The sequence below is a fragment of the Stegostoma tigrinum genome, chromosome 14 (genome assembly GCF_030684315.1).
Source record: "Stegostoma tigrinum isolate sSteTig4 chromosome 14, sSteTig4.hap1, whole genome shotgun sequence".
In the NCBI taxonomy this organism is placed as follows: domain Eukaryota; kingdom Metazoa; phylum Chordata; class Chondrichthyes; order Orectolobiformes; family Stegostomatidae; genus Stegostoma; species Stegostoma tigrinum.
Window position 1 is genome coordinate 58,199,594 of NC_081367.1, and position 23,223 is coordinate 58,222,816.

At 43.6% G+C, this 23,223-nt stretch overlaps 2 protein-coding genes across 3 annotated transcripts in view; one reads left to right on the forward strand and one right to left on the reverse strand.

Moving 5' to 3' along the window:
• Nucleotides 1-16,931, forward strand: part of LOC125457923 (organic solute transporter subunit alpha-like) — a 33,323-nt gene extending 16,392 nt beyond the window's left edge. The window contains exons 6-10 of one of the 2 annotated variants that reach the window (XM_059651191.1): nucleotides 1,946-2,057; nucleotides 4,656-4,802; nucleotides 8,131-8,236; nucleotides 12,029-12,192; nucleotides 16,309-16,406. In XM_059651191.1, the coding sequence (XP_059507174.1) occupies nucleotides 1,946-2,057; nucleotides 4,656-4,802; nucleotides 8,131-8,236; nucleotides 12,029-12,192 (529 nt within the window). In that variant the 3' untranslated portion in view covers nucleotides 16,309-16,406. Of the gene's footprint in view, nucleotides 1-1,945; nucleotides 2,058-4,655; nucleotides 4,803-8,130; nucleotides 8,237-12,028; nucleotides 12,193-16,308 lie in introns of both variants that reach the window. The other variant, XM_059651190.1, reaches the window with a different exon arrangement.
• LOC125457587 (choline-phosphate cytidylyltransferase A-like) overlaps nucleotides 16,814-23,223 on the reverse strand; it is a 56,855-nt gene continuing 50,445 nt past the window's right edge. The window contains exon 9 of the mRNA XM_048542015.2: nucleotides 16,814-22,664. Coding sequence (XP_048397972.2) covers nucleotides 22,467-22,664 — 198 coding nt within the window. The 3' untranslated portion in view covers nucleotides 16,814-22,466. The remainder of the gene's footprint in view (nucleotides 22,665-23,223) is intronic.

Consider the following 23,223-nt stretch of genomic DNA (forward strand, 5'->3'; position numbering starts at 1 on the left):
CATGCTGCCACTGCTGCTGCCTGGCACTGATGTGGAGCAGCAGCGCCACCTGTTGGCTATCAGAAATTCTGCAGCTTCAAGGCTGAATCTTTTAAATGTTTAATTAATCGACTACTTAAATAAAGGGATCTGGGGTAAGACAATACTCTCACACGATAGACTCCTTGCTTAAATAAATTAATTAATCAATGCCTGCTCTCTTGGGCTGACATTCCTCTTCTCCATTATCAACATGACTTCATCCAAAACTCTGTTGTACATGTCTTGATAACCCCACCCTGCTATGCTCCCTGACTGCTCATAGCACAGCGACATCTCGGTGCTAAAATTCTCTTTCTTGTTTTCAAATACTTGCAAGGCCTTGCTGTCTCTCATCTCTGTAATCTCCTACCCATCCAGCCACAGCAATGCCCCTTCCCCCTCAGGTGGTTTAGGAAATTCAGCATGTCCATTAGCAACCTCACCACCTCTTACCTACGCCATCAAAAGCATTCTACCTGAGCGCATAACGGCCTGCTCTGCCCAGGACCATAAGAAACTACAGGAGGTCACGTGCACAGTCCAGACCATCATGGAAGCCAGCCTTCCACCCATGGAAAGAGATAATGGGAACTGCAGATGCTGGAGAATCCGATGTAGAGCTGGATGAACACAACAGGCCAAGCAGCATTTTAGGAGCACAAAAGCGGACATTTCAGGCCTAGACCCTTCATCAGACCCTTTGTCCACCCATGGGCTCCATTTACATGGCTTGTTGCCACAGAGAGGCTACCAACATCATCAAAGATCCCTCCCACCCCAGACATGCTCTCTCCCAATCTCTTCCTTCAGGCAGAAGAAACAAAAGCTTGATCACACCAACGGGTTCAAGAACAATTTCTTCCTTGCTGTTATTAGCCTGATGAATGGACCTCTCTGATTTCAAATCATAGTGACCTTGCTAATGCTGGTCTTCTTTGTACACCTCCTGTGCAGCTGTAACCTCGTGTGCTTCACTCTGACCAAGCACCTTGTGATCTGTATGTCCTTATTTCTTATGATCTACCTGCACAGCTTGCAGAACAAAACCTTTCACTGTACTGGTACACGTGACAACAATAAATCAAATCAAATCCTCCAAGATCAGTGCGTTGGTCTCGACCCTGCCATTTAGAATTAGAATCAGATTTTATTCTCAGGTGCCTTCATGAACAGGAGTATGTGAGTACAGTGAAAAGTGTACAGAATCACTTTTCTCCGGCCCCAGAGATAGTAGAAACTGCCGGCGCTGGAGAATCTGAGATAACAAGGTGTGGAGCTGGATGAACACAGCAGGCCAAGCAGCATCAGAGGAGCAGGAAAGCTACTTTTCGGGACTGGATCCTTCTTCAGAAAATTTTCTGAATTTCAACTTTTCTGCTCCTTTGATGCTGCTTGGCCTGCTGTGTTCATCCAGCTCTACGCTTTGTATTCTCTGGCCCCATCTTGGTTTCAAAACCAACATTTAAAAATTACAACAGCAGAAATAAGAGAATACCAACAGGTTAAAAAAAGTCCAGATCTTAAAGTCTAATCCCATTTCCATAAAGGTGTTTGGGAGCCACTGATACAGGCACCTGGGCCGAGCCATGGCCTGGAGTTATTTGTTCTTCACTGGCGTTAATCACTGCACTGTTAGAGGCCATGCCCTCAGCTAATGCAACACTGAACCCTGGGATTCCCTCCCTAAGCCGCTCTGCTTTTAAAGTTCTCCTTCCCCTCTTTGAGCAAGCTTTTTGTCACATGTCATGATATCGCCTCATGTGGTCCAATGAGAAATAATGTTTAATAAGACTCCTGTGAAATGCCTTGGGATCTTTTGCCATGTTAAAGACACTACCTAAATTCAAGTACTAGTGAAAAATCCTCGCCAGTTTCTGGAACCTGTGAGGTAACCCTAATTTTATTTTACTTTTGTTCTGCTTAGGAAGAAATTCAGGATTTTTGTGCTGGGATCATTCCAAGTGGCTTTTCTTCGGCCTGTCATTTATTTCCTGGGAATTGTTTTGTGGACGAATGGCCTGTACGATCCGGATGATGTGAGTGAGATTACAAAAAACTCAGTGTCTGACTTTCCAATGAGAAGCTAAAACCAGCTCATGTCTGAGAAACATTCAAACACGACATGAACACTTTGTCGAACAATTGCAGGATCTCCAAAGGTCTGACCAATATCGATCTTCCACAAAAATCAGGTCATGACTATCTTGCTGTTCTGTGAGAGTTTGCAGTGGACAAATTGGCTGTCGCATTTCCTATGATACAACAGTGACAACTCCCCAGAAACACTTCATTTTGCTTGGTTAACCGGAGGTGGTGACAGGCACTACAAGAATGCAAATCTTTCTGTAGCACTCCAATCAGTCTCTCTGCTGATTGGGACATGTTCAGCCCCAGTTCCTGCCTGCACATGAGGCGCAGGAAGTCTATAGGAAGAGAGGACCTCTCTGCATCCAATGTCAGAATCAGTTGTGGGGGGAGATAGTAGGAACATCCTGTCACTCTCTGAGCTCCCAGCCAGGGTTCTTGTGCCCATGATACCACATCAGCCAGGGTTATCATGTGGCATTCCTCGTCACACATCTCTGACTGATTATAACACCAGCAATCAAATGCTGGAAATTTGAAATAAAAACAAAATAATGCTAGGAACAGTCAGCAGGTCAGACAGCATCCGTAGACAGAGAGAAACAGAGTTAATGCTTTGAGTCTGACACAAACCTTCCACATTCCAAATTGAACTTGAAACATTGAATCTGTTTTTCTCTCCATACTTAACTTGCCAGATATGGCAAGTTTCTTTTTATTCCTTATTTTCATACCCTTTGAAATAATATCCAATATTCCATTACCCTTCCTATTATCTGATTCTATTTGACCCTATTATCTATTGCTGATGACACAAACTTAGGCAGCATCGTAGACAGTGGGTGTGGATGATAGCATAATATTACAAAGGGATATTGATAGACTAAGTGAATGTGCAAAACCAGGGCAGATGGATTTCAATGTGAGCAAAAGACCAAAAAGGATGGATCAGGTAGATGGTATGAAGTTAAATACAATGGATGTCCAAAGAGATTTGGGAGTTCAGGTGCATTGATCTTTAACATGTCATAAACAGGTGCAGAAAATAATCAAGAAAGCTAACGAAATGCTGGCCTTTATATCTAGAGGACTGGAATATAAGGACATAGACGTCATGCTGCAGTACTACAATTCTCTGGTTTGACCCCACTTGGAAGGATATATTGGTTTTGGAGGGAGCACAACTTAGGTTTACAAGAACGATATCTGGACTTCAGGGATTAAGTGATAAGGAGAGACAAAATAGGCTTATTTGGGGATATGGGCATCACAGGTTGGCCAACATTTAGTGCCCATCCCTAGATGCTGTAGGTAGACGTCCCATGTGATGACCCACAATGTTAGGAAGCGCTTCTACACACAAAGGATGATAGATGTTTCGAACTCTTCCATAAATGGCAGTTCTTAATTTTAAACCTGGGATGAATGCAGATATTATGGGATATGGGCCAAAGGCAGGTAAATGGAATTAAGCTACAGTCTCAATTTCATTGAACTGTAGAACAGGTTCAAGGGGCTAAATGGCCTACTCCTGTTCCTATTATCTACTGAATGTATATGCTAATGTTTTATGTGCAAGGACTCCCAAATTCTGAAACAAAAACAGAATAACACTGGAGAGACTCGACAGGTCTGGCAGCATCTGTGGGAAGACAGAGGAGTCAATGTTTCAAACCTGGTGACTCTTCATCAGATGTGTTAGTAGCTAGGAATAAGTAGTATTTATGCTGGAGCTGAAGTTAGGTGGGGGGCTTGTGGGACGCAGTGGTGAGGAGTGTGGAGATGGTGATAGGTTGAGCAATAGCCCAGACAGAGACAGAAATACAAAAGGTGTAGGTCAACAAGGAGATTATGAATAACGTGCCAATTTTTTTTGCACTATGGCTTTCTGTAGTCTTTGTCCATTTAAATAATGTCCTTGTTGCCAAAATGCAAATAGAGCAGAGGAATGGGGCTACCTGAATAGTACTACAGGAAACCAGCATGAAATTAACGGTCCAAATGACCTCCATCTGCATCATAAATACTCAGGAAAACACAGTTGTCTGCATGCTCTCCCAGTTAGAAAGCTTTTTCCCAGAGTGGGGGACTCAATTACTAGAGGTCATGAGTTCAAAGTGAGGAGGAAGAAAGTTTAAGGGAGATATGCGTGGAAAGTTCTTTACACAGAGGGTGGTGGGTGCTTGGAATGCGTTGCCAGCGGAGGTGGTAGACGCAGACATGTTAGTGTCTTTTAAGATATATTTGGACAGGTACATGGATGGGCAGGGAGCAAATGGATACAGACCGTTAGAAAATAGATGACAGGTTAGACAGTGGATCTTGATCGGCATAGGCTTGGAGGGCCGAAGGGCCTGTTCCTGTGCTGTAGGTTTCTTTGTTTCTTTGTAAATACTGAGTACTTCCAGGACTAGGACTCCCAGCAGAACTCTTCTCCACTGTGCTCCACAGCAACATTTCATTCTCAGATACTGCCATGGCTTGAACCATCCAGGTCACACCTCTCATCCTTTTTCTTCTTTATTTCCCATGTTGCATTGTTGCCTCAGTTATCTTCAACCAGCATCTTTCTCTGGCTTGACCTGTTCCTGGGAGTGTCCACAATCCTTGGACTTTGGCCGACAAATATCCTCTTCCGAGAGGCTAAACAGTACATGACAGATCAGAACCTGAAGGCCAAGTTTGCACTCTTTCAGGTGAGTGTGTCTCAACTTCAAGCCGTTCCAGGGGGATGATTATTGGCAGATGGAACATAAGCCCAAAGTGGGAAATGAATAAGTGGTGAGAATAGGGTCTACAACAAGATAAGGAGCAAGAGTTTCTTCCTAAATAAGTGTTTCATTCATCCCTGGGACTTGGGCATTCCTGGCAAGGGCAGTCAATTTTTAAAATTTATCCGGGGATGTGGACACGGCTGATTGGCCAGCATTTATTGCCCATCCCTAGTTGCCCTTGAGGGCGTCGTGGTGAGCTGCTACCTTGTCCGTGTGCAATAGTAGACCCACAATGCACTTAGGCAGGGAATTCCTGCAACAGTGAAGGAACAGTGAATGATAGAAGTGGTCATGGGTTTGGAAGGTGCTATCAGAGGACCTTCAGGGAATTTCTGCAGTGCATCTTGTAGATAGTATGTATCGCTGCTACTGACCATCAGTGGTAGAGGAAGTGGATGCTTGTGGATACAGTACCGATCAAGTGGGCTGCTTTGTCCTGGGTGGCGTCAAACATCTTGAAGGTTGTTGGGGCTGCAATCACCCAGACAAGTGGGGAGTATTCCAGCACACTGCTGACCTGTGCCTTTGCGATGGAGAATAGGCTCTAGTTAGTGAGAAGATGAGTTATTTGCTGCAGGATATCTAGCCTCTGACCTGCTCTTGTCGCTGTGGTGTTTATATGGCTTGTCCATTTTCTAGTCTATGGTGGCCAAAAGGATGGTGCTAGTAGGGGTTTTTCGGACAGTAATGACATTGCATGTTCAGGGACAAAGATTATAATTCTCTCTTGTTGGAGATGGCACTTCAGTGGCACAAACATTACTCGCCATTTGTTAGTGTAAGTTTGACAGCAGTGCAAGTCTTGCTGCATGTGGACGTGAATTGCTGCATTACTGGAAGACTTGCTAATAGTACGGTACATACAAATAGTCAAGGAACACTGCTACGGAAGTATGAAACAATCACTACAAATAAAATGATGCTGCAGATGAAATATATTTGGATTTTCAGAAAGCCTTTGATGGGGTCATGTAGTAGACCCTAAGTTTGGGACACGGGGAGTCAATGGATGAGAATAGCAAGTTGGTTACTAAATGTGACACAAAGAATCAAGATTAAAGGTGGTTGCACAGATGGCAAAAGGTAGGAAGTGATGCCCCTCAGGGATCAGCATTGGTTCTATTATAATTTACCATTTATGTTAAGAATTTGCATTTCAAAACTTGGAAATAACTAAATGAAGAATGTGGTTCATCCAGAGGCAGACAAACAGGAGAACATTAAGAAATGTACAGAATAGGCGTGTAATTAACACAAACTTCAGACAAGAGAAGTGTCAGGAGGTAAGCTTTTCTCAAAGAATAAGGTTACAAACTGCTCGAAAGTGGGATAGAGAGAAGCAGAGGGATCCGGGGGCCCAGTATCCCCAACCACTGATAGCAACAACAGTTAATAAGACCATCATAAAGCAAAATCTGAAGTTTCTTTCCAGAAGGAGAGAACTGAAAAGCAGGTGCTGTGTTATAGTTTACTCAGGTAGCTAAGGCTTATGCCATAACATGTACTTTCACATGTGTTTTGTAGTCTGGAGCTATGGAGTACCAATAAAGGTTCCAATGTTTTTGCCATCACAATTACAACCAACCTTTTGTGTACATTAGGTTTGATAAGTTGAACCCCAATCGGTTTGGTTGCACTAAGAATGTGCCTTCCCTGGCAGGAGTAGACCATTTTGCCCATCAAGCCTGCTCTGCCATTTAATTAAATCATAGCTTATCTTTTTGTAGACTCACCTCCACTTACCTGTCCAGTCACCATAACCCTTAATCCCTTTACTATTCAAAAATCTACCTTTGCCTTACAAACATTCAACAAAGTAGCCTCAACTGCATCATGGGCAGGAATTCCAGATCCACAATCCTTTGGGTAGAGATGTTTCTCTTAACTCAGTCCTAGATCTGCTCCCCCTTATTTTAAGGATATGCCCCCTAGTTCTTGTTTCTCCTGCCAGTGGAAACTACTTCCCTGCTTCTATCTTCTATTCCCTTCATAATTTAATATGTTTCTATAAGATCGCAATCATTCTTCAAAATTCCAATGAGTATAGTACCAGTCTACTCAATCTCTCACCATAAGCCAACTCTCTCAACTCAGGAATTAAACTAGTGAATCTGCTCTGCCCACCCAGCCACCACCTCCAGTGCCAGTACATCCTTTCCCAAGTAAGGAGACCAAAACTGGTGTCCTTGAGTGGGAGTTGAATACAGGTGGGGTTTTGGCTCTGAGGCAGGGACACTACCCACTGCATCACAAGACCTCCATTAAAAGCACATTGGGATTTGAAGCGCAGTTGTAAATGAGGTTGTAAACATGCTTGCCGAGCCGGTGGGTTTGATTGCAAATGCTTCATCACCCTGCTAGGTAACATCATCAATGCATCTCTGGTGAAGCGTTGGTGGTTATGTCCTGCTTGTTATTTATATGCCTCAGCTTGTTGGGGTGTTTGGTACCATTTCCAGTTCTGTTTCTCAGTGGATTGTACTCCGGGTCTAATTCAATGTGTCCATTGATGGAGTTCCGGTTGGAATACCAGGCATCCAGGAATTCCCTGGCATGTCTCTGTTTGGCTTGTGAGATTATGGATGTGTTGTCCCAGTCAAATTTGTATCCCCCGTTGTCCGTGTGTAGTGAGACAAAGGTGCCTAGTTGTTGTTCATGTACCTGTATTGTCAATTTTCTTCCAGTTTGGCCCATGTAGTGTTTCTCACAGTCCTTGCATGGCAATTTGTATATTACACTGGTTTTGCTGGTTTTGGGTATGGGATCCTTTATGTTTGTCGGTAGCTGTCGCAGGGTGGTTGCCAGTTTGTGGGCTACTCTGATACTCAGGGGTCTGAGTGGTCTTGTGGTCATCTCTGACATGTCTCTGATGTACGGTAGGGTGACACGTGATTCTGGTCATGTTGTGTCTTCTTGTGGTCTGTCATGGAGGTAACAGTGGATCGTGCTTTTTGGGTATCCATTCCTTATGAAGACTCCATATATGTGCTCTTGTTCTGCTTTGTGTGGTTCTGGGTTGCTGCAATGTGTTGTAGCTTGTTTAAACAGTTTTCTGATGCTGCTCCATTTGTGGGTGTTGGGGTGGTTGCTGTGTGCTTGAGTGCATTTGTGTGGTCTTCCAACATTCTTTATATACATAAAAACAGAATAACCACTGACTACTATTCCTGGACATAATGGTAAAATGCAAAAACAATGAGGAACTCCAAAAAAACGTTCTCACACGCTTTCCCTTTCTCACCTTTCACAGGCAATATTGATCCTGTCCTCACTACAGAATTCTATCATTGGAACACTGGCGGGAGCTGGACACATCAGCTGTTCACCCCCCTACTCTGCAAAGACCAGAGGGCAACGTATGTAACTCCAATCTGGAATAGAGCATGGAGATGGGAGAGTGGTGGGATCAGATGGGCATGGGGGAAGGTGGGAGGGATTGATGACCCTGAGCTTCATCTTTCAGCAGATTGGGAACACAGTTGGTAAGTTGTTAACTCCCAGTCACGCATTATGCCATGTGTTCACTGAGTACAATGATTTACCACACCACCAATACGTTCATCTAAAATTGCTCCTGGCTCTCAAATCCCTTCATGCCCTTGCTTCTCCCAACTTAAACTTCCTTTAGCCTCACAGTCCTCTGAACAACTGTACACCCCCAATTCTTATCCCAGGTATATCTTTGATTTTAATCATTCCACTATTAGTAGCTGTGGTTTCAGTTATCTGGATCCTAAGGTCCGATACTCTCTACTTAAACCTCTTCATCTCTGTCCTCCTTTAAAACAAACCAAAAAACCTATGTTTTTGGTCATCTGTCGTAATATCTTGTCCAGTTTGGTGTCAAATCCTGTTCAAGCAGAAGCTGAATAGACTGGGACTTTATCTTCCCTGGTGCATTGGAAACTGAGGGGTGATCTAATAGAGGTTTATAAAATCATGAGGGGCATAGATGAGGTGAATAGCCAAGGTTGTTTTCCTAGGTTGAGGTAATCCAAAACTAGAGGGCTTAAGTTTAAGAAAGATTTAAAAAGGCCCTGAGGGGCAGCTTTTTCACACAGAGGGTGGCTTGAATGTGGACTAAACTGCCAGAGGAAGTGGTAGATGCAGGTACAGTTACAACACTTAGAAGATATTTGGACAGCTATATGAATAGGGAAGGTTTAGAGGGATATGGGCCAAATGCAAATGGGATTAGTTTAATTGTTAAAATTTGGTCAGCATAGACAAGTTGGGCTCAAGGGTCTGTTTCCGTGCTCTATGACTCTACAACTCTGACAACCTCCCCACCCAAGCATCATTAGCCTTAGCAGTTGGCAGTTATTGCCAAATCAAAAATAACAAGAGTTAAAATCCTCCAGAAATAAGGCCATAAAATGCTAGTCTCAGTGTAAGTAATGCTGATGCAGTCGGATGATAGTAAAAACACAAATCCAGTCTCTTGCAGCCATGATAGAACCTTGACCTCTCTCTATAATGATTTTTTCCCCCTAGTAAAGAGCTCAATGACAAATAGAATTAACCAAAAGGAGAACTGAGGAGAATATTGTTCACTTGGAGGGTGGTCGGAGTCCAAAAACCACTGTCTGAAAGTGGTTGAGTCAGAGACTCTTGCAATGCCATGGTGTCTAGGGCCACGGGCCAACAGATAGAAATTAGGATTAGTGCAGTCAGATCGTTGTTGACCAGCTCTGGAACTATGGGCTAAATGGCCTCCTCTGCTGCTGTAAATGTCCATGACCATTCCAGAAGACGGCACACCTTAGTTAGGAATGAGCAATTAATTAATGCTCTTCTTGTCAGGGTCACTTGCACACCAAGACTAAAATCATGTCTCTTTAGAGAATTATTTTATTCCTTCATGCTCCCCCACTGTCTAATAACAATCCATTTCTTCCAAGTAGTGATTCACCCCATTCATCCCTGATTTGTTTTTCAATGATGATGGGGAATGATGCAGGAACATTCTCGCTCTTTTGATCATTCTTGCAGGAAAACTGCTACCCACTGGATCCAGGCCATATTCAAAGGAATGTACAATATACTGATTCTAACCCCCTTTATGCTGACACTTCTCTCCTTCAATATCGTCTCTCCACTTCGCCCACACACAGCTTCTCAGAAATCTCCAACCCAGGGGCTGAGGACAGTCATATCCCTGCTGGATTGAAACCAAAGTGATTGGAGCAAAGAGCAGGGCACAAATCTGGAATGCATTCTGCTCCCAACTCTTCAGTGCATTCAACAGCCCATTATATTGATGGAACCTCAACAGGTCACTGACTCCAATTAGAAAACAGGTGTGTTATAAACAGGAAGAGGCCATTCCTTTAGCTCAATCACTGATCTAAACCTTCTATATATTTACCCACCATCAACACTCTCAACCAGCAAAAAACTGTTTCGAAATTTTTAACTGACCCCCAAACAGCAGGTTTTTGAAGGAAGGAGAGAAAGTGAGAAAGTTCCTGACTCCCAGTACCTTTTGTATGGAGAAATGATTTTTCACCTTTACCACCCCTGTGGCTGAGTTCTTTAAGCTTCTTGATTCTCTGACCAGAGGAAATAGGTTTTCTCCATGAACCCTGGCAAACTCTTCAACTATTTCAATCAGGAGAATAGATGGAATGAATCAAGTGCCACAGCTGTATTGAAACCTGAGAGACAGAGTATAAGACATTTAGTCTGCACCTTCCCATGCTGACTGGGGCTGCTTGGACTAAATTTCACTCCCCAGAATTAATTACGTTGTAATAACAATTGCAGTAAAGCAGAACAGCAAACCATCCCTGGGTCAAAAGTAGTCCTGAGACTTAGAGATAATGGGAACTGCAGATGCTGGGGAATCCGAGATAATGGGAACTGCAGATGCTGGGGAATCCGAGATAACAAAGTGTGGAGCTAGATGAACACAGCAAGCCAAGCAGCATCTTAGAAGCACAAAAGCTGACATTTCAGGCCTAGACCCTTCATCAGAAAATACTTTACTTTTCCAAAATGCATTAATGACTTCCTGCAGATGTCATTATGGATGTCATCAATCCTATTAAATTAAAAAATAGATTGAAATATTAGCTTTTATCTCAAGGGAGCTCAAATACAGCTGCCCTGTATTCTGATTAGACCCCATCTGGAGTTTGGGTTCAGTTCTGCAGCTCCACACATCAGCTTGGAGATTGTGGCCTTGTCAGGAATGCAGCAGAGAAATCTACCTGTACTAAAAGGGTTCAGGAATAAGGTTGCTCCAGTAAGCTGGTTAAAAGACGATCCAAGGAGTTCCTTTACTTTTTTCTTCACTCTTTCATGTCGGCATTTTGGCAAAACCAATATTCATTGCCCATATCTAATACAGGCACTTGCTAGGGCCGTTTCAGCAGGTAGGTAAGAGGCAGCAATGTTGCTGTGGAGATAGTACGAAGGACAGATGCTGGAGAATCTGAGATAACAAGATGGAGAGCTGGATGAATACAGCAGGCCAAGCAGCATCATATGTTGTTGCTTGGCCTGCTGTTCATCCAGCTCTACACCTTGTTATCTCAAGTTGCTGTGGATCTTGGTTCACATGTTGGCCAGACCAGGTGAGGATCACGATTTCCCTTCAAACAAGAAAAAAAAATGACCAAACCTAGATGAAAGCAAAAGATCTTGGATGCTGGAGATCTGAAATGAAACAAAGTGTGGTAGCATCTTTGGAGACAGGCACAAGAGTTAATGTTTTGAGTTCATTTACTCTTCTTCTAAAGAAGCCATTGGACTCAAGCGACCAAGTGGGTCTTTTTACAACAAAGAATGATACTTTCTGAAATGGTGACCGTGAAACTAAATCCAGATCTTATTTTGCAAATTCCACTGAGCACTGCAGGATATGAACCCCTGCCCCACACAGCATTAGCCAGGGCTTCTGAAATTACCAATACATCACCATCTGGACCTAGAGAAGTTGTTCCCCCCAGATAGGAGCTTCAATTCTTGATCTTGTTGGGTAAGTGGATTATGGGTTTTGAGTAAATGGGGGGTGGAGTTAAGATATTGACGAGCCATGATCAAGGGGCTGAATGACCACATCCTGTTCCAAAACATCTTAAACACTAGGTTATTTTTCCACTTTGCAAGGGATATTAATTCTGGAACTCTCTCTTCCTTCACAGTCATGAACAACCAGCTCCTAATCATAGAGATGTTCTTTGTGGGAATGCTCACACGAGCATCGTACAGGAAGCAAGATGATCGGCCGGGATACAGAGCGTGCGACACGGTTGAATCCCGAGGCAAAGAGAAAAGAGAATGCCAACAGACTGTTCTAACAAATTAGGTCACTACCCCGGATAATAAATGGTGAAGCTGGGTGAACACAGCAGGCCGAGCAGCATCTCAGGAGCACAAAAGCTGACGTTTCGGGCCTAGACCCTGCATCAGAGAGCTCTCTGAAGGAGGGTCTAGGCCCGAAACGTCAGCTTTTGTGCTCCTGAGATGCTGCTTGGCCTGCTGTGTTCATCCAGCTTCACATTTTATTATCTTGGATTCTCCAGCATCTGCAGTTCCCATTATCACTAGGTCACTACCCCACCTGGAGGTTTAGGATAGATAATGTCTTCTGTAAACCAGTAAAATAACCAGGACGCATTGATGATACGGAACAATTTAACAAAAAAAATCAGTTTAAAAGTATTGCTTTACACGAAGCAGCCTTTTAAGTCTAACCTCTTCCCCCAGCCCCATCCCACACACAGACTCCTGAGTCAGAAGGCTGTATGGAGTCAAACCCTGCTCCAGATACTTGGACGCATTGCCTAGGTTGACAGTGCCCACTGAGAGACTGCTGATCTGTCAAGGTGCCATCCTACAGATCGTTCTTTTTTCTTTTTGCTCCTTATCCTGTGTTCAGCATTACCACTGAAACATCCTCACAGAACATCAGGAGACCATTCAGTCCATTGTGCCTGTAACAGCTCCTTCTAAGAGGAATTCAGTTCACTGCAGTGTTTCTGACTCCGCACAATGTTCCTCCACCTGCTCTTTCCTCACAGTCCAGCATTTTCCATTCCACTCCTTCCTTAAAGTATTTGGCAAATTCCCCTTTTAAAGTGATCAGTGAATGTGCCACTTTCAGGCACTGCATTCCATATCACCTTTAAAAGAAACCCCAACTGAACCACCATGATTTCGTCAAACAGAATGGTTTGCCAACATAAAAGCCTTTCAAAATTATTTAATTATAAGAGGGATAAAGATGTGACCGATGTAGTACAAATGCCTTAACTCTTTTGTGGCCCTTAGTGGAATTTTAATCATAAGGGAATCAAGAATTATGTCAAAAAGGCTGGAATGTGCAGTTGAAGATTATCAGGTCAGCCATGATCTCACTCAATAGCAGACCAGACCCGATAGGCCAAATGGCCCATTCTCCTCCTATTTCTTATGATCTTTAGATGAAAAATGCAGATTTTCACAAATTCCTAAATTCAGTGATTTTGAAATCAAGGTCAGGTGACTGGTTATCAAGGTCATGATGCACTATTCCATGCTGTCGAAATGTAAGTTCTGTCTCTTCCCTTTCATTCTATTTCCTGGCTCACAAATGCCAACATTTGATGCCAATATCATTGCAACCTTTCAGGACTATCTGATTATGGTCGCAGAGCCCAGGCAAGCAATTAGAGGAACAAAAGGTGCTTGCTATGATTAAACCTATAGAGTGGAGACGCTCTTCATCTAAGTCCAAAGTGGTTGAACCCTTATTCTGAGATGATGCTCTCTCATCCGAGATTTTCTGACCAGGGTTGAAACTGCCTACATCATTTTGCTCATTCTCTACATCTTGAGTTTCGTGAGTCCACGTTTCATTCATGTGAACTTCAAACCTTGATTGAGAATCTAGACCTAGGAGTCACTGTTTAAAATTAAGGTTTACCCATTTAAGACAGAGATGACAATTGCTCCTCCTGCCTCTGCAGAGTGTCAAAATGCTTTGGAAGCCTCCTGCTGGAAAGGTGACAGAAACCGTGTCTTTGAAAATGTTCAAGACTGAGGTGGATCAAGTCTCAGTTTCTCTGGACGTACAGGAGTAGATGAAGTGAAAGTCTAGCCAAGATTGTCCTCATCATCTATGACTGTTGCTGTCAATGTTCCTTAGGTAGAGGAAGGGAACAGACTGGAATACTTCAATCATCCCATCGTGATCAAGCAGTGTGCTAACAAGTTTTGAGATTTGTAGCTCAGGTTGAGGTGCCGGATGTGAGTTTGCTCGCTGAGCTGGAAGGTTAGTTTTCAGACGTTTCGTCACTATACTAGGTAACATCATCAGTGAGCCTCTGACGAAGCGCTGGTGTTATGTCCCACTTTCTAGTTATCTGGTTAGGTTTCCTTGGGTTGGTGATGTCATTTCCTGTTCTTTTTCTCAGGGGATGGTAGATTGGCTCCAAATCAATGTGTTTGTTGATGGAGTTCCAGTTGGAATGCCATGCTTCTAGGAATTCTCGTGCGTGTCTCTGTTTGGCTTGTCCTAGGATGGATGTGTTGTCCCAATCAAAGTGGTGTCCTTCCTCATCTGTAGGTAAGGATACGAATGATAGTGGCTCATGTCGTTTTGTGGCTAGTTGATGTTCATGTATCCTGGTGGCTAGCTTTCTGCCAGTTTGTCCAATGTAGTGTTTGTCACAGTTCTTGCAAGGTATTTTGTAGATGACGTTTGTTTTGCTTGTTGTCTGTATAGGGTCTTTTAAGTTTATTAGCTGCTGTTTTAGTGTGTTGGTGGGTTTGTGAGTACCCTGATGCCTAGAGGTCTGAATGGTCTGGCAGTCATTTCGGAAATGTCTTTGATGTAGGGGAGAGTGGTTATGGTTTCTGAGCCCGTTTTGTCTGTTTGTTTGGGTTTATTGCTGAGGAATCGGCGGACTGTGTTCATAGGGTACCCATTCTTTTTGAATACGCTGTATAGGTGATTCAAGACCATCAATAATACCCTTTACTGGCATAACATTCACAAAAGAGGAGGAAAACAACAACAAACTGCCATTCCTAGATGTCACAGTAGAGCGAACAGCCAATGGGGAACTTCAAACCAGCGTCTACAGGAAAACAACACATACGGACCAGATACTGAACTACAGGAGCAACCATCCCAACACTCACAAACGAAGCTGCATTAGAACATTATTCCAACGAGCCACCACACACTGCAGCACAGAGGAACTACGCAGAGCAGAGGAAAATCACCTATACAGCGTATTCAAAAAGAATGGGTATCCTATGAACACAGTCCGCCGATTCCTCAGCAATAAACCCAAACAAACAGACAAAACGGGCTCAGAAACCATAACCACTCTCCCCTACATCAAAGACATTTCCGAAATGACTGCCAGACTACTCGGACCTCTTGGCATCAGGGTAGCCCACAAACCCACCAACACACTAAAACAGCAGCTAATGAACTTAAAAGACCCTATACAGACAACAAATAAAACGAACATCATCTACAAAATACCTTGCAAGAACTGTGACAAACACTACATTGGACAAACTGGCAGAAAGCTAGCCACCAGGATACATGAACATCAACATTGACAGGATGCAGAGGTGAGAGGTCAGGGCTGAGAGGTGGCAGATGGAGTTCAACCTGGATAAATGCGAGGTGATGCATTTTGGAAGGTCTAATTTGAAAGCTGAGTACAGGATTAAGGATAGGATTCTTGGCATGTGGAGGAACAGAGGGATCTTGGTGTGCAGATACATAGATCCCTTAAAATGGCCACCCAAGTGGACAGGGTTGTTAAGAAAGCATACGGTGTTTTGGCTTTCATTAACAGGGGGATTGAGTTTAAGAGTCATGAGATCTTGTTGCAGCTCTATAAAACTTTGGTTAGACCGCACTTGGAATACTGCGTCCAGTTCTGGTCGCCCTATTATAGGAAAGATGTGGATGCTTTGGAGAGGGTTCAGAGGAGGTTTACCAGGATGCTGCCTGGACTGGAGGGCTTATCTTATGAAGAAAGGTTGACTGAGCTCGGACTTTTTTCATTGGAGAAAAGGAGGAGGAGAGGGGACCTAATTGAGGTATACAAGATAATGAGAAGCATAGACAGAGTTGATAGCCAGAGACTATTTCCCAGGGCAGAAATGGCTAACACGAGGGGTCATAGTTTTAAGCTGGTTGGAGGAAAGTATAGAGGGGATGTCAGAGGCAGGTTCTTTACACAGAGAGTTGTGACAGCATGGAATGCGTTGCCAGCAGCAGTTGTGGAAGCAAGGTCATTGGGGTCATTTAAGAGACTGCTGGACATGCATATGGTCACAGAAATTTGAGGGTGCATACATGAGGATCAATGGTCGGCACATCGTGGGCTGAAGGGCCTGTTCTGTGCTGTACTGTTCTATGTTCAACTAGCCACAAAACGACATGACCCACTATCACTCGTATCTTTACATACAGATGAGGAAGGACACCACTTTGATTGGGACAACACATCCGTACTAGGACATGCCAAACAGAGACATGCACGAGAATTCCTAGAAGCATGGCATTCCAACTGGAACTCCATCAACAAACACATTGATTTGGAGCCAATCTACCATCCCCTGAGAAAAAGAACTGGAAATGACATCACGAACCCAAGGAAACCTAACCAGATAAATAGAAAGCAGGACATAACACCAGCGCTTCGTCGGAGGCTCACTGATGATGTTACCTAGTATGGTGACGAAACGTCTGAAAACGAACCTTCCAGCTCAGCGAGCAAACTCACATCCAGTGTGCTAACAATCAGCTGCATTGGAGTGGAATAGGTTCACACCTTAAGTAACTGGCAATGCAGTGCCTAAGGTTTCGTAACTCAAGCAAATCTCAAGTTCTCCTGAGAAGTGGAGAGCAGAAAACTTTTACACTAGAGGAAGAGGTACCAATTCGATAGAGGGGAAAAAAGGGACACCAGACGGAGTTTTATTTTAATGCTGTTTAATCAGACAATTTTCCACTGTTTAACAGCTGTAAGTTGATTAAAAGATCAGCACAGAATCCACTTATCAACAACATGCATCTCTATTAAAAATCTCAGCTCAAAGCCGATCTTATAGCACCTTGCATTTCAACTATTGTTAATTTAACCTCCGTGTCCCCAAACACCCAAGTTTAACAAAACATCTAAGATTTAATCTCATTTTAAATGTGTAAATTTTAAATGATCAACAAAGATTGCCCACAGGAACATTGTATTGCATAAATAACAGATGGATTTTTAAAAATACAACACCAAGACAGAAATAGTTCTGCACTCCATCTGTCAGCCAACAGTCAAGGAAACGCTTGTGGAGTTTGGCTATTCCTGATTTGACTGAGATAGCAAGTCACATACCCCACCCTCTCCCAACACCCCCCAAACTTTAGATCCATCCTCAGAGATTGGCCATAATAACACTGAATGGCACAGCAGACCCAATGGGCTGAATGAACTCCTTCCGCTCCTGTATCTTATTGTTTTACAGATACGAAGCTTGAGGGTTGCAGTCAATCTGACACAGCTTGCTATGAGTGAACTGGAGGTTGCAAAGCTAACACTGTCACCAGATTTCCAGTGTCATGCCTTCCTGCGGAACGCTCCTGGTAACTCCCAGTGAGCAGGGAGAATGTGGGTGCAGTGCTTACTCAATAAGCAGTGGTCATCGTTCCCAATTTGAAGGCTCTTGCAGCCAGCAAGCCCACTTCCCCTCAAAGGGGCACCTCCCCAGCTCAATTACCAGAAAAGTGTCCTTCTGGGTCTAACCCAAACTGCAACAAACTTGGTTCCTTGCATCTCTGGCTTTAGCACCGAGGCAACATTGTGACAGTGAAAACTGCAGACAGCCTGGGGTTTGGCAATGCCGTCCTGTTTCCTCACATTACAACACAGTGACTGAACTCCGTAAACCACTTGATTGGCACGCCATGTGCTTTCGAACATCCCAGGGTCATAAAGGGCCCTATATAAACGCACATGCTATTTTTTAAAGCATTCTTCAAAAACTAAGACTGAGATGACACAGAGAAATGCAGATTTCAGTGCAGCCCAATCCATTACTATTACTGTACAATGTGCAATAGAATAACAGTCAGATAGCACGTGGAATTCATCTCATTTATAGTGCTGGTGATATCAAAAAACCTTAAGATCCTACTTTAAAATAAACAGTCATAACTTCTACAAAACTAAAAAGCGATACAGACACAGCCCAGCGGACAGGACAACAATCTAACTTCTCCTGTCCTGCAAATAGGGCAATCACACACAGTGGTGATGTGTCATTGCGTTAGTGATCCAGAAGCCTGATGTAATAAGAGTGCATGAATTCAAATTTCATCGTGAGGTCTGGCAAACTAAAATAAGAAGCCATCAACTACTACAGGATTGTCATTAAAAACCTGTCCGGTTCATGAATGTCCTTTAGGGAAAGAAATCTGTCATCCTCACCTGGTCCTGCCTACTACTGACTCTGGACTCACAGCAACATGACTAACTCTGAAGTGCCCTCTGATATGGCCGAGCGAACCATTTGGCTATGAAGATAGCTACAAAAAGCAATGCTACAGTAATGGGACAAATAGCTTACCATCAAACTGCACAAACTGAGTCCTCATTGCTAAAATCTGTGAAGATCAGGATAGCAATCCCACAGACTAGCGAAGTTACAGTCTGAAGAGATCACACCCACAGATATCTACCTTCCAGTTAACATGCAAAACTCCTGTTGTAACCTTCCCTAGTTACATCCTGCCCCATAGGGCATTTTTAGCAGGCATTTAACACCAAGTTATGTAAGAAATACAAGGACAGATGTTCAAAAACCCAATCAAAGAGGTAGATTGTAAGGAGCATTTTAAAAAGGGAATATAGAGGTAGAGAAGGGAATTCCAGGGTTCAGGTCAAGCAGCCACCAATTGTGAAGCAATTGCAATTGGAGATGCTCAAGAAGTGAGAATGACTCGAATGACAGTGATTTCAGAGGGTTATAGGGCTGGCGGAGTTTACAGACCTATGGAAGGATTCAAAGACAAAGATAACAATTTTAAAATCATTGCGTTGCTTGACTGGGTGCCAATGTGTGTCAGTGAGTGCAGAGTGGATGACAGCAAGGTAGGAGGAGGGTGGGGTTATGAACAGCTAATGCTACTTAGGATACAGACAGCAGAATGGACGATCACCTTAAGGTTGTGAAGCGCAGAAGACAGAAGTTGGCCAAGACAGTACTGGAGAAGTCAGGTGTGAATGAGGATTTCAGCAGTGGATGAGATGAGTAAAGGAGAGTCATGTAATGTTAGAGGTGAAACTATGAGGATGCATTAATGTGGCAGATATATAGTCAGTTGTTCAGCACAGGGTCAGATGACACAGCAAGGTCACAAATTGCCTGGCTCAGTCCTTGGCAATTACCAGCGATATAGATGGAGTCATTAGCTAGGGAGCAGAGTTTGTGGCAGGAAATAGAGACAATGGCTTTGGTCTGGTTAATATTTATTTGGAGGATGTGGGACAAATAGTCCAATAATGTAGAGATTATGGAGGGGTCAAGAAAAGTGGTGGTGAGGTAGAGCTGGGTGTCATCAGTATACACGTGGTAGCTGCCACACTGTTTGGATGATAAAATCAAATGTTCCAATGTGCTTCACAAGAACTAAGAGCAGCCTGTAGATGAGAAACAGGTGGAAGTTAATGACAAATCCTCTGGTAATACCAGAGGTAAAGGTATTGAGAATGAAGAGAAGTCTTGGAGGCACAATATACAATCAAGAGTGGCCCTAGTGTCCTCAACATGAATCCCACACTCCTTGAAATCTCATTGCATCAGGTCGAAGGTGGACAAGGGAAGCTCTTGCTTATTACCGCTCAGTCAGCAACAAATCAGGATTCCCCCACATCAAGAAAAAGGAGGATGGCAAGAACACAAAACGGGCTCTCGTTAGGGGTCTTCACTTTTCTTTTCTATTCATTCATGGGATATGTGCGTCACAAGCTAAGCCAGTATTAACTGCCCACATTCCACTTGAGAAGGTGATGGTGATCTGCCTTCTTAAACCACTGCTGTCCTTGAGGTATAGTACACCAACAATGCTGCTTTAATGGAGGGAGTTCCAGGATTTTGATCCACTGACACTAAAGGAATGGTGGTATATTTCTGCTGTCAGGATGCTGAATAGCTTGGAAGGGAACTAATAGGTGGTGGTGTCCCATATACGGCTTGTCCCTGTCCTTCTAGATGGGTGAGGTTGTAGGTTTGGAAGATTCTATCAAAGCAGCCTTGGGGTTCACCAAGTGTAGTTCAGCAGTACCACCACTGACCAAGCTGACCAAGTCTTGAAGCTTATAACTGCTAAACTGCACCGGTAACAGGTGGTGAGAGAGCTAACAAAGGCAAAACAAACTGTTTTCTCTCGCCCTCATGGATGTACCTGTCTGTGATGATATAAGCAGGACTGACCACCAAACAGAATAACAGTCATCATGTTGCGCAGGACTACTACATTGCTAAAGGAAATAAGATTCAGAGCAAAATTAGCAAATCAAAAGGCAGCAGCAATGAGACATCATGGGCCATCACTCTCAATCTGTAACTTCATGCTCAATGTATCCTTTACTTCATCCTGGTGAAGTTACAAAACACGAAGGCAAGCATTTAATAATGGAATAGAACATTGTAGGCAGAGCTCAGTGATCCCACAATTAATAATTCAGATCAAACTGTACGTGCAGTCGTAAATGGGGACGGAAATATAACCAACAAGAGGAGAAGGGTCATGAGCACCCCATCCTTAATAATGGCAGAGACCAGGCTGTAAGTTCCACATTCTTAGTGTTAGTTAACACATTCAGTCAGAAGTATTTAGTCACTGGTCCACCTTGGTCTTCTCCTGAGGTCACTGCACCACAGAAGCCAGTCACCAGACAATTTAATTAGTTTTATGTGGCATCAAAACATTGTCGAAGGACAGTGGAAACTGTGAAGGCTATGGGGTAAAACTTTCTATTTGCCTCGATAAATGCAGTGCCAACACAGAAGAAGCTCAACACCATTCAGCACAAAGGCAGCCCATTTCCTCCAACTCCAATGCACACTGGCTGCAGTGTGTACCACTGACAAGATAAACTGCAGCAACACACCAAGGCACCTTAAGGCAGCACCTTCCAAACCCATGATTACCACCAGCTTGTAGGTTCCCCTCCAAATCACATTATTCTAAAGTGGAACAATGTCACCACTTCTTCAATGTTAAGGATCAAAATTCAGGAATTCCTTCCCCAAAGGCTCTGTGGGTACACTGCATGGATTGAAGTGGTTCAAGGGGCAGTTTGCCACGTCCTACTGCAGGACAGTCTTCAAAAAAATTACAAACTCTTTTCTTCCCAAGTGTACAGAACGGGAGTGAAATCCCACAGGGGCTTCATCTCAAGAGTTGTCTGAGCTTTCCGAGTGCAAAAACAACCGATTATACACCAACATGTTCAAACTGTCAAGCGCCAGAGAAACTGGTTGATGGCAGTGATTTACAGCACAGGCTTCCTGCCACGCATATAGTGCAAGGTCCACTAGAAATGGAAAGTGCCCAGTTCATCCACAGCATCTGAGCACCCCCCCGCCCCGACCCCCGGGTTGTACAAAAATCATTTTACTATTGGACACCGCGTGCTTCACATGCAGCAAGCTGGATCACTGCCTTCTCACCATTCAGAATAACTGTCTGTACCTAATGCATAAAACAAACTATAAAGGAGGCTCACAGGAAGGGAATCTCAACTGTTGCATAAGGAAAAAGTGGTCATTAAACCACCTCTTGTAAATTTGCACCAGATGGCATTGTGGGTATATCCAACGTCCCAGTTCTGTCTCATCTCCTCCAGTGCATCGCATTCCACAGCTGCAGAACTGAACTGATCACATCCTTGCTCCAATGACCTTCTTGGGTTCAATGAAGACTGCAGAAGCTGAATGAATCAGTTCGGTGAGATTGGACACAAGGCAGAGTGGGAGGTGAGATTTCAAATCTCGAGATTGGTGAAGTTGGAGATGCAACTAACTGGCAAATTACAACACTATCCTCACTGGGGAATACTGTTCAGGTGAATGGAAGTAGCATGAGAAAGCCCAAGAACAGATACAAGCACAATCCACCTTCCCACCATACGCCCACCCCACCACAGTCTTTTGGCCACCAAATTGAGGCAAGCATGCATTTCCAGCCTCTCACATCAGAAACACACATTACATTTTGACGTGCAGATACTCTGATACAACACTAGGCCTTAAATATAAAAGAAAGGCATTTTCCCCCATAATCTTTACAGTGATTCTTTTAAATTAGTTTAATTTGCTAAAAAGAAAACAAAAAGTTTACATCGTTGAAGCTGTTTCCCTGTGGAAAATTATTTTGATTTTAATGCTTTAATTCCAAAGTCCAACTTGACCCTATTTGTGTGAACTTCTTTTCTGTGTACAGATGTTGGAGAGTGGCACTTGCCTCGAGCCTGCAGTCCTCGTGGATCACTGGCAATCGATAGACAGAATTGGAGGAGACAGGTGTTGGGGGTGAAATGAAGACTCCGGGAGAGACAGAGAGAGAGACCTTTACTCTGAATCGTCATCGCTGATATCGTAGCCAGCTGCGTCCGACTCAGGTTTTGGTGAGCACGGTGGGGAAGTCTTGGAGAACGGCCATCGGAAGGTGGGCGACGGGGAACGCTCCCGGACCGGACTGTTGCTCGGACTCTGCTTTGGGGTTATTGCTTGCAGCATTCGACCTTTGCCCTCTTTCAGCATATGCTTCTGTTTTAGGAGGGGTGAATGAAATAGAAAACGTTAGGACACTCTTAAACCTGCATGGGTTCACAACCAAACAACAACATGCATCTTTAAGAAACAAATAGGAGCAGGAGGCCCCCTAGAGTTCACTCCACCATTCAGTTCGATCATGGTTCATCTTCTACCTCAATACATGTTCCTATCTTATCCTTTGCTTCTTTCATTCTCAGAAATCTATTCCTTGAATTTCAGCAACAATTGAGTGTGCCCAGCTTGCGGTGGTAGGTTATTCTAAATTTCCAGTTAATATAGCAAAAACATTTCAAGACATGTTGCCAACTGTGATGACCAAACAAAACAGGGCGCTGAGGTACAGAAGGAGATATTAGGATATCTGGCCAAAGCATGGTCAAAGAGGTTGATTTGGAGGGTTCAAGCAGGCTGCTAATGGTGGAGCAATTCAACTGAACATGAAGGGTCAGAAAAGATTAAAGAGATAGAGAGGGTCTGAGGCCTCAAAGTCATTTGAATGTTACAGCAAAAATAATAAAATTGAGACATTACTAGACTGCGAACCAGTGAA